The sequence below is a fragment of the Ursus americanus genome, chromosome 11 (assembly GCF_024610735.1).
Source record: "Ursus americanus isolate L20-20 chromosome 11, mUrsAme1.1.p, whole genome shotgun sequence".
NCBI classification, from domain to species: domain Eukaryota; kingdom Metazoa; phylum Chordata; class Mammalia; order Carnivora; family Ursidae; genus Ursus; species Ursus americanus.
Window position 1 is genome coordinate 12550643 of NC_142137.1, and position 12491 is coordinate 12563133.

General features: G+C 35.3%; 1 protein-coding gene across 5 annotated transcripts in view; it reads right to left on the reverse strand.

The window, feature by feature from the left end:
- Positions 1-12491, reverse strand: part of EPHA7 (EPH receptor A7) — a 160026-nt gene that overhangs the window by 25151 nt on the left and 122384 nt on the right. For 3 of the 5 annotated variants that reach the window (XM_045807047.2, XM_045807046.2, XM_045807050.2), the window contains exons 6-7: positions 2970-3094; positions 139-322 (exon numbers count right to left, since the gene is read on the reverse strand). In XM_045807047.2, the coding sequence (XP_045663003.1) occupies positions 139-322; positions 2970-3094 (309 nt within the window). The remainder of the gene's footprint in view (positions 1-138; positions 323-2969; positions 3095-12491) is intronic. The other 2 variants (XM_045807049.2, XM_045807048.2) reach the window with 1 other exon arrangement.

The window sequence follows — 12491 nt, forward strand, 5'->3', positions numbered from 1 at the left end:
CCTTTACAAAGTACATATTTATGCATATATATTCACCTCTAAATATAAAAATAATCTTGAATCAAATCATTGCCCTCAATATTGGAAAAAATATGACAGTTCTAGAGAATAAGAATCCAAACCAGAGGTGGTAATTACCTTCAAACATTTTACCTGTAGCTTCCTCTAGCGTGGCAACATCAAGTCTGGGACTGTAATTTCCATAACCAGCAGCAGTAAAAGCCCGAATCTGGAAAACATACACTGTTCCTGGCTTCAGGTTATTAATGGAAGCTGAAGTGGACTTGGTTTTTACTGTCGAATAGGTCCGTTCCCTTTGATCCTAGAAACAATATATTCAGGGAATATTTAATTGTAATTGCAACCAGGCAATCTGACAGCCAATTCTCGCAATTTATTTCAATTTGCTGCATTGTTTTTATAAAGGCTACATTGTACCCTGTGGAATATTATAACATTGAGTTGTTTCTAAGATAATATAAAATGGAAATGTGAACACATGCCTTTGTTCTATAAATTTCAAAGAGAAATAATTTTGTTAAACCATTTATATGTTTTGAGCTTTTGCTTTGTTGGTAGAGGGCACGGTGGCAGGAACTATTTAGTCATAAATACAATTGAATGTCCTATTGACCAAAACCCAGGTACGCTTGTAAAATCTATGGTTTAGTAGAGGTCGTCCCTTCATAATGTAGTCTTTTAATATTTTTCCTGAATGTTATTCAGCAAGCAAAAGGCCATATGCAAAAAATGGAGAAAGGTATTAAATCAAGAAATTTAGCTAATACCACCACCATACTGACATATCAATTGCTTTCATTAAAAACTACACTTCTCACAGAATAAAACCACTTTTACAAAACAGTATTTAATGGAATATTTTAAATTAAAACTCTCAATATAAAAGTTAAAGTACTGTATAATTTATGGTTTGGCAATATTTTAAACATCACTTAGTTCAATTTTCCTCATTTTTCATGAAAACTGAGGCTTGCAGAGTTTAAAAATGTGTTTATCATATTACATATGATAAGACTAAGAATGAAATAATTATAAAAACTCAAGAATATAAAAAAACTCCATCAAAATGATATCCAAAAGAATACAAATTTAAAGCTTAATTGATAAGACTCTAATGGGCTTTTTTATTTAAAAAGCTATATACCCAACAAAATATACAGTTTTAGACAGTTTCTTATTCGTTCTATAATAAACAGTGGTGCTCAACTATGCTGACAATAAGACTATTCATTGAAATCTGAAAATGTCAGTCTGGTTGTTTAACTTGCCTTCACACTGATATTTGCAAAAGCTTAAATAAATCTATACTTAAACTGTACTTAGTGAAGCTGATTTGTGATTGTCTTAATTATAATCATTAATAAAAACAATTGTTGGTATTATAAATCTATATTTATCTCAAGTAAAAGAACTAGGCATAACTCGTATTAGATGACATAATGATATCTAGAGAACATGCTTACATATGTTAGAATGCAATATACTATTCTGTTCTAATAATTACCAAATTTGTAAGTTCAGCAAATGTAGAAACATTCTGTTTTTGTCATGCAAAATAGAAAAGAAACTATTTGAACAAACTTATTCCAGACTAAGGATGTGCAAAATATTTCCTTGCACTGTGAGAAACTTTACTCTCATTTACCCACTTAACATAATTTTAAAGTGTATTTCATTGCTTTTGAAATCTGATGAAATTTCAGAAGGGACTGACTATAAACTCTTAGAGCTCACTCACTGGAAAACAGACATAACAAAACCAACAGTAAAAACAAGGATTCCCTCAGAAACACATCTGATAGGCAAGAAAAGTATTACCTGGTACAAAAATAAGGTATTTAAAATGTAACTTTGGCCATGGGAAGTCATAAATTCATAATGCAAATAATAAGCAAAAATATTGTAAACTTAATCTGAACATTGAAACTAATCTTAAACTGTTTTTTCTTCAAAGGGAAAAAAATGTATCTATTGCTAATGCACTGTATGCATTTAAATTATTCAATCAAGTCAATTCAGCTCCCAAGATTTTCCAAAGCTTGGCTCCTATTTTGAAATTCCGTCTAAATGGTTAAAATGGCTATGTATATTATAGCACTTTAGCTAACTTACTGAGGTCAATAAGTAACACTTGTATTAATAATAACATTAATATTAATTACTAATATTAATATTAGTAATAGTAATCATTTCTGTGTTTCAAACCTTCATCAGATCTTTCTGTGAAGTGGAGCCTATATAATAATTTGTGAACAGGGTGCCCACCCCCTTCCAGATGGGTCAGAAATAAATGCACTCATACACTCAATTATATCACTATTTACTAAAATTCAGCCATTATGAAGAGATTAAAGGGCAGCACTTGGGTTTTAGCCATCCTATTTCTCATGGAGAAAGGAGTGTGAAGAAGTGGTAGATATGATTAGTATGACATATGCAGAATGAATTTCAGGAGGAATTTAAAGGAGCGGAATATCATCATCTGATTCTGAAATTTGGAGAAACTGCATTATTTATCATGGAAAATATTTTTATTTGTCCAAATTACTAAATTATTTGAGGCCACCATCATAATTAATGAAACCACATAAATAAATCATTAAGGGCCCAAGCAGAGACCCTAAAAGAACCATTCTTCGAAACTGCGTTGGGGCTGCATGGCCCTGTGGTACTAAAACATCCTACATCTAATTATTATATCAAAAATTGAACAAATATACCACTAATGGAATAGTCTCCTTTGTGTAACCCAGAAATTTAATAGACAGAAATCATAATTATAATGATGAACCTGAGATGCAAGAAGATGGTTATTAAAAATGGCTAAAATTAACTATGAATTTCAGAATAGCTCCAAATAGTTGGCATAATGACCAAGTTTAGTCTACAGTGCAGTAGGATGACATGAGACACATCGGCTGCACACTTCAGCTGTTCTTAGCACTTACTTTCTCGTAATACTTGATTTCATATTCGGTGATGACTCCATTGGGATGCTCTGGTTCCTGCCAGGAAAGCTCGACACTCCGCTGCAGCACCCTCTCCTTCATCACTCCGCTCACTTGCGAGGGAGCTGTTTGGACAAGACATGTCAATAAACAATGAGAAAATTCACTGGATGCCTCAAATCAAATGTCACAACTGATCAGTCCCATGCTGTGCCAGTTTCATTAAGGTAAAAGAAAGCACCTTTTCATAGCTCACAATTCAGAAGCTAATGAATATTCAAACAGGACCTTATTACTGTTCATAAACCTTAATAGAAATTTAAATTAAAGTGCAAACAGCAGAAGATAGCATTGTTCAAGTTGGTGAAAAATGGAAATGATGGGGCTGAGAATGACAATTAAGCAAATGAATGCTAATTAAGGCTACAAAATATGATTTCAGATTAATCTCCAGTGATAAACTAAGTCCAAATATTTACTTCACATGCAGTGGCAATACACTTTTTAAAAGAAAAAAATAGTTTAATACCGTGTAAGAAAAAAATTATATGAAATGGCTACTTTAGTGTTCATTTAAAGGGATCACACTTTTTGAAAATGTTTTTGTGTTTTAGCTGTGTTGTGTGTATGTGTGTGTGTGCGTGCGTGTGTATTCCCAAAGAATTCCAATTAACCTTGGGAAAATTTTTTTACACTTCATTAGGTCAAAATGCAAGAGAACGCTAAAGCTGCTGCTACTTAAATGTGTGTGAATACACACACACACGCACACACACACACACACACACTCTTGCACATGTAATTTCTGTCTACGTAACCTAGGTTTCAAGCTTTGATAGAAGCAATTCAAGCTACAATTTTGCTCTCTCTTTCTATATAGATAATAATATGCCTAGAGTCCTTTCATTCTAATTAGTGGCATATACTCTTTTTGGTAGCTAAGACTGTGGAATGTAGCAAACTAATTTGCTCTGTCTAATTTGCTCGGTGATGATTAACTAGTTGTCTTCTCTGTCTAAATGAGTAGCTGCACGGGCTTGGCTGAATTTCAGTGGGGTCATTATGTTTCATGTATCATGCTCTATCTCATTCTGTAAAATATTTTCAGGCTGTTAATTTAATTTTCAGATGTCCAAAATTGTTAATAATCCTGCTGACAGAAAAGCAATTATATGGGGCCAAAGCTGTTTAAGCAAGCTTCTGATGTTTATCCCTTTGACTTTATTTTGTTACTTCTACTTCTTAATAATTTCTTGTATCAATGTCTAGGAAAAACATTTTTCACTTCTTTCTGGCTTGGTGATTTTGAGGGAAGGACATGGAAGATGCATGATTCCCATTTCCTCTCAGATTACTAACAGAAGCGTAACTAGGGCAGATTAAGTGGAACAACTTTCCCTTTAGGGGATGCGGCTGGAGTTCTCAGCAGACTGTGTTTACAGACTAAATGCGTTTCTGATATGTTTCCAATGAAACAAATTTCTAATAAGAAATCTTATTTTTGCCATGACTTTTAAAACCCGAATCTATGCAGCGAAGAAGAATTTCTTTCTAAAGTGATTTGTCTCTCCATCCAGAACCTGCTTAGCATATTTGAGCCGCCTGAGATGTTCTCAGGCTGCGTCCTCAAGCCATAGCCTGGGGAAACAGAAACCCCAGCGAATTTTGAGGTGACATTCTACTTAGCAAATAATTTCCAGTAGTCTAATCTACTTAAAATCATTCTGAAAAAAAATCTGTATTTAAACTTTAGTAAAAAATAGAATGCAGCACAGGTAAGAATACTGCAGGAGTCAATACACGAACTACTCAGTAAGGCCGCTGGTGTCTGATCAGAGTTAATGATAGGATGTGTGCCATTTGGAAATACGTTCATTGGAAACAGGTGGAGAGCTAGGAGGGGCCGTCTAGGTCTCTTTCAAAAAACACACCTAGCTTAATGTGATTTTCAGTGTAAGGCAAACTATGCGACACTTTGCTTAGTCTCTATCCTAAATAGTAAGGTGAAGAGACCAAATTCTCCAAGGTATGGAGAAGACGTGGGGTATATGTACCTCATTTAGCTTCTGACACGTCGCAGCAAAATCTAAGTATAGAACGAGATTTGATTTCTGCAAGTTACACACTAAAGTTATATTCATTATTTCATCCTGGAAAAGAACTTTTACCAATAAAATTATGGTAATTTGGGGGCTGGGGGAAAAAGATGTCAAAAAATACATTTGTAATATACGGTATTTTGAAACCCGTATCACACCATTAACAGCGACTTTTCCCTCTTTTGTACAAGGAGACACATCTATAAATGACTATACTCCTGATTTCCTGGATATTTCCTTTTTAAAAATGTGTCCCTTGCTGATACTATATCGAGTCACATATTTAAGAGGGTCAGAGCTAGACGTACCAGCACATGGCCCTGGAGAACAGGCAAAATGCAAGATAGGAAATACCTTTGTCTGTCTTATGTCCTTCACATGCAACATTTTGGTACAGGACAATTGATAATATTTTCCCTTGAGTTTCCATTTCTCAGGCATAAGGATATATACCTTATAAACAAAAACATCTCTAAGCGAATTGGATTCTAACAGACTCATTATTTTCAGATAAACTTCCACTGAAAGTAAAATTGGAGTGGACAAGGCTCTTTAATCTTAAGACATAATGATTTCTATGCTTAATATAGTTGATCTAAATTAATCTCATTGTAACAATCTCACCAATACACTCACTGTTACACCAAAATACCCAATTAACTACAATCTGAAGTTAATTTTGGAAAGAAATGTCTACAACTAAATTATATACATACTTAAGACCCAGTTAGGTGTTATGATATTTAAGTTATAATTTTTTTAATTAGCAAAGTGAAACAAAACCTATTGTATTCGGGATTGATGCGAAGCTAATAAACAGTAACCAACAATAATAAATTTCCTGAATTGGAAAATGTAGGAAAACAAATACCACATAGAGAGGAGCTTTTAAATATAAAACTTTAATAGTGATTCCAACAAATGATTAACAGATTCATTTCTCACCTAAGTTTCTAGCAATATTCAAATATAAAAATTAACTTCAACCGAAGAAACACACGGAAGATTCTCATGACTTATCGGCGACATAAATGGAGTCTCTACAATTGACAGTGAAAGACGATCTTAGAAAACTCAGAAAAGGGTTTCTGTGGTTCAAGTGGAAAATCTCAACAGCATAAGAACAAAGTTGATGAAGTTGATGCAAAAGGAAATCAAAAGTCTAATAACAAGCCGAAAAGGTAAAATCTGTGGTCTGCAAGTATTAGTAGAGGGCTCTGAATTTAAAAATAATCAGTAGGAATGGTGGGTTTATGTACCGACCTGAACCAATCAACATTTTACAGATTTGAGCTTCAAGCACTTGTGTGAGATTTTTTATCTTAACCAATTTCTAATTAAAATCCAAGTATAGCAGATATATTTAAATCAGAAGCTGGAAAATATTCATAAGTTTTCATTTTTTCCCACTAAAAAGTAAATTTACCTACAGGTATGGAAAAAGTTCCCAGCATGAAGTGGAGGAAAAAGACCATTTAAAAACATTGTATAGTAGGTGAATGAGATGTCCTCTAAAGATGTCCATACTCCTCTGGAACATGTGAATATGCAACATTACATGGCAAAAGGGACACTGCAGATGTAATTAAGGTTATAGACTTTACAATAAAGATATTATCCTGGATCTTTGCCAGTGGGCCCAGTCTAATCACATCAGCACTTAGGAGCAGAGAAATTTCTCCAGCCAGGGCCAGAGAGATACTGTAGAAGGAGGGGCCAGCGAGACCTGAAACATGAGAGGAAATCAACCTGCCATTGCTGGAGGGGCCACATGAGATACGTGAGAAGATACAGGGGGTAGCTTTTAGGATCAAAGACTGGCCCTCGTTGACAGAGGGAGGGAAATGGAGACCACAATTCTACAAGTACAAAAACCCCAAATTCTGACAACAACATGAATGAATTTGCACATGCTTCCCCAGAGCCTCCAGATGAGAGGCCGGCTCCGCTGCACCCAGACTTTTGACCCATAGAACTAGAAGATAATAAATGGGTGCTGCTTTAAGGTTTCTGTGGTAGTTTTGTTTGTTTGTTTGTTTAATGCTAGCAAATACACATAGTAATAAAAAAAAACCTAGTAAAATACTAATACACATAGTAAAAAAAAAATTCCAGACTTACTGGAATTTTAATGAAGTCTATGAAAAAAGGTTAGTGATAGCAGAGTTTAATAATGTGATCTGTCAGACTCTATGCTGAAATAGCATGGAGTCAAGGAATTTTGATCTTAATTAGGACTCAAAATGCAATGTCTTATAGGAAAAAAAATCTCCAATATACATTTGGAAGAAAGATTTGTGTGTGTGTGTAATAGAACTTCAATGAAGTTCATGAATTTAATTTTGGATTTAAAAAGTAATTTATTTGTACTACTCATTATTTTTACTACAGTTAAGTGCTCTGACTGAATTTCAATAAAGAATGGTGAGTGAAAAATAATATTTGTATTTCTAAACAACACAATGAGGTAAGATGGGTTAACAAGAATGAAATGACCTTTTACCATGCATCCCAAGTTGTTAAATCTATTGACGGTTGTTAGATTTCCATTAGGTAAATACAAAAAATGAAAATGAACAAATTTTTAGAACACAGTCAAATGCAAATCTGACAATAGTAGAATAATAGTCTTTACTTAAAGCTTTATTTGCTATCCAGTATGGAATTTATTTTTTTTTAAAGATTTTATTTATTTATTTGACAGTGAGAGAGAGAGAGAGAGAGAGTGCACAAGCAGAGGGAGCGGCGGGCAGAGGGAGAGAGAGAAGCAGGCGCCCCCTGAGCAGGGAGCCCGAGACGGAGTTCGATCCCAGGACCCTGGGATCATGACCTGGGCAGAAGGCAGACACTCAACCAATGGAGCCACACAGGTGCCCCTGGAATTCATTTTAAACAATCCTTTGAAATAACAAATATGTGTACTCTTAGGAGCTGAGCATTTCATACCGCAACTTTTAGCTTTCTTATTCTTCCCCACAGATGTTTCATTTTTACACTACAGGAAAAATGTATAAAAATATATAGAAATTTACTTTAAGAACAAACACTAGGTCGTAAGTAGAGAGGATCTATCATGTAACATTATCGATTCCATTTTTAGAGTATGTTAGAATAGATAAAAATTCTAACATGTGGCTCAGTCGGTTAAGCATCTGAATCGTGGTTTGGGCTCAGGTCATGATCTCAGGGTCCTGAGATTGAGTGCCCCTGTGGGGCTCCATGCTCAGCAGGGTGTCCACTTGATGATGCTCTCCCTCTGCCCCTCCCCCCACTGGTGTGTGCTCTCTCTCTCTCTCAAATAAATAAATAAATCTTTAAAAAAAATTCTAACATGACTTCACTAAACTTCAACTTCCTGGCTGTGAAAAAAACAGGGTCACTAAAAATATTATGAGCAATAAATATAAAATTTTATATGAAAGAAAAAGCATAGGAATAAGGGCAATTGAGTCTGCAGCAATTATGAACAATCCATTTGCAATAGATGTCTGTCAAATTACTTTTGGATGGATAGAAGCATGATCTGTGGCTAAAACAGACAAGTCTCATTCTGTAAGTAGTTAAAAAAAATCAGTGGAAGATGAATTGATCTTTTTCAAAATTAAATTACATACTCTGCATTGCTACCTACTTAATACACCAATTAGGATGATGACGTTTTACTCAAAATGTAAGATATACAATATAACTAATAAGATTATCACAGAATGGATTTCTAAATAAATTCAAAAACAATTATTAAAAAGACAACTTCAGTAAGAGCTAAAAATAAGACCTGAAAGTCCTCTGAAAAAGTGAATATGATGTCGAACTAACAGTGCAGGAAAAGAAAGCATCCTGGATTGGAATCCAAGTCAAGTATATATGTAAGTCATGTCAATACATTTCCAGTCGAGTGCTAAAATACATAACCGCAACAGCAAAAGTCACTTCTCCGCTCTTTGAACAACTAAGAATGGCCTCGCTCTTTAAAGCAATAGTCACAGCATCTTTGTAAAAATGATCTGACAAAACATTTTGCTGAGAATAAAATTTTCTTCTCTGTTATCATCAGATGATTAACAACCAATTGTTTGCACATTTAATTAATTACCATAGGAGTTAGCACTTCCTGGCAAAATCTCTATGTAAACATGACTTAAGGGGAAGGAGGTAAGGGTTGTGGAGAAAGATACTGTGGCTATTGGTCCTACATGTATTGGGATTCCTGCTAACTTCAAAATGTTAATTGATGAGGGGTTAATTTGTAACATTCATATAATTACAATGTAATTATAATTCTCAATGTAAATAACATGAAATATTATATAAACAGGAGGTATAAAATAGGCAGCTTCCCAGAACTAGCTGTACTATTCATGCCAGTCATACCTACAAAGGAGTAACTAAATGATCATCTAATACAACAATTCAGAGAGGTTAAGGAACCCTTGATATTAAGTCATACATGTTATCTATCTTTTTAACCAAGAGGTAAAGCTACTTTTTACTACAAGATCTTCTTCAGCTTATGATGGGGTTATGCCCAGATAAACCCATCTAAGTTGAAAATACTGTAAGTTGAAAATGCATTAAATACATCTAACCTACCAAACATCATAGCTTAGGCTAGCCTACCTCAAACATGCTCAGAACACTTAGATTAGCCTACACTTGAGCAAAATCATCTAACACAAAGCTTATTCTACAAGAAAGTATTGAGGATCTCATGTAATTTATTTAATATTGTACTGAAAGTGAAAAACAGAATGGTTGTAAGCATATCGGTTGTTCACCCCTCTGATCGCGCGGCTGAAAGGGAGCTGCAGCTGAGGGCTGCTGACCAGTATCACAAGAGAGGATCGCACCCCATATCACCAGCCCAGGAAAAGATCAACATTCAGAATTCGAAGTACGGTTTCTAGTAAATGTGTATCACTTTGGCACCCTTGTAAAGTTAAAAAATCGTAAGTCAAAAAATTGTTAAGTCCAATCATTGTAAATTGGGGACCACCTTAGTTCAGTTCTATTTAATACGTATGTGTTTGGCATTTATTACATGCAGGGCACTCTGGCATTTCTATAAATCCTTACAGTTTGCAATAGTCATATATATGATCTTCTTCATATAATAATACATAGTATACGATCATCTTCCTTCCATACTACAGCCCTGTGAAATAGGTACTGTTCCGTTTTATTGGTGAAGAAGCTGAGGGTTACAGAAATTAAGTGGCATTTGCTCAGGGCCAGATATTAGATTGAATCCCATGTTTTTAAGTTCTACTTCCCATCTGTTTTCAGCTACAGCATGATAATTCCAGGTGAGAGCAGACACTAGAAGGAGGAAAGCTGAGCAGTCACTCATTCATTTAACATTTGTTGAGAATCCACGATGGGCCATAATGACGAAGAGACCCTGAGGGATCTGCTCAACAGGCAATTGTCTAGAGCCTGAAGATACCAGAAGAGGTCAAAGTGAGTAGAGATTTTTTTTAATTACTTTTTTTTTTAAAGGTCAAAGTCATGTATATGCTACAAAATTCAAAAGGTATAATACTCCCTCCTCGTCTGGTCCCACATCACAAAGCTACCCGTCTCCAAAGCACCACTCTGAGCAGTTTCTTTGAAATCTTTCCAGAAATAGTCTAGGTGTGTACAAGTATATGCATTTTTTACATGAATGGCATTATTCTCATAGCACAGTTCAAAACCTTGATGTTTTCACCTACACTTCATTTAAAAAATTGCATTATTGAACATATGCGGATCTGCACAGCTCTTTCATCAGCTGTGTTTATGCCATTACACAGACGTACTACGATATATTTGACCAGGACTTTAGCAATAAGCATGGGCCTTTCCCATCTGCTTCTCTTGTATATCATGCTGCAATGAAACTGCTGGTCAACCAGTATTTAATACGAATCCTCTAAGGAGAATAAAATATTTCAGAGCAGTCTAATGCTCGCCGGTGGAAAAAAGGGTGAGGTTATATGGACTGAGTAGGCAAACTGTGGGCATTGTTAAAACTCATTTAGAGTCATTGCTTCATAAAAGGAAATGAGTAATAAGTAAATTTATTATCACTTACATTTTTTTTTAAGATTTTATTTATTTATTCGACAGAGATAGAGACAGCCAGCGAGAGAGGGAACACAAGCAGGGGGAGAGGGAGAGGAAGAAGCAGGCTCATAGCAGAGGAGCCTGATGTGGGGCTCGATCCCACAACGCCGGGATCACGCCCTGAGCCAAAGGCAGACGCTTAACCGCTGTGCCACCCAGGCGCCCCAATTATCACTTAAATGTTTAAGACAGTACCACCGTTAAGTGCGGACTGGCTACTCCAAGTGCAGCTGCAAGTCAGTAGCCTATGAGGAGGTGAGGAAATTTGTGTCAAATGCACAACCATGGCAGTAAGCTCGTTTCTGTTATCGCTCGGCTGACATCTTCTTCTTAGCAAAGCTTCTTGATGAAAGAAGCATTTCTTTCTCTTTGTAGGCTCCTTGATTGTCTTTCCGGGGCAAACTACTTATCATATAGTAGTGTTCTGAGCAGCAGTGTCTTTTGAAAGTATTCTAGCGTTAGTCTTAAGTATCCTTCACTGTTACACTAAAATGCCCAGAAGGTAAGATCACTTTAAGAACACTATTATTGATTTCTGATGTGAGTTTCATTCATTTATCAATTCAACTTAAAATTTTCATGACTGAATATAGTATAAACAAAGAGTTGAATGGACCGCAAAGATGATGAGGCCAAAGTTCTCACTTTCAAGGAGATTTAAATGTAGAAAACAAGTTAAAATGTGAATACGCACATTTTGAATGCACAAGTAAATACAATAGCCTAGATGAGATGTGAACCGAGTGCCGGTAAATTCTTGGAAGGCAAACCACACAAAAACTTCCCCTGTTTCCAAAAAAAAAAAATCATTTCTAATTCAGTGTTTGGTATAACTACATATTTAAACTAATTATCAGGAATGTTGCCATCAAGTCTACAATCTGCAAGAGATAACTTTATATCAACTAAATAACAACAGAGCCAGATTCAAGACTGAGCCCATGATTTCTCTCTAGTGGCCTCCACCAATAAGTCACAACTTATTGAATCATTCCTCCTCTGCTTCAGCTAATAAATACAGAATTATTACTTTTTTCCCTAAAATAATATTTCCCTTGTTGACAATAGTACACGATGTAACATTTAGTGATTTTGTAGTTTTTGAAAATTTCCCCTGCTATTCTGATATTCCTTGAAGGCAGGAAACTTAGAGAAGCAATAGAGTGTAGGAGTGAGGGGCATGGCCCCCGTGAACTAGTCTACTGGATTAGTTCATAGGTTCCATTGTTTATTTGCAAATTGTGCAACCTCAAGCAAGGTACTGAACTTCTCTGTGCCTCAGCTTACTCAGCTTTAAAATAGCTATAATTAGATCACA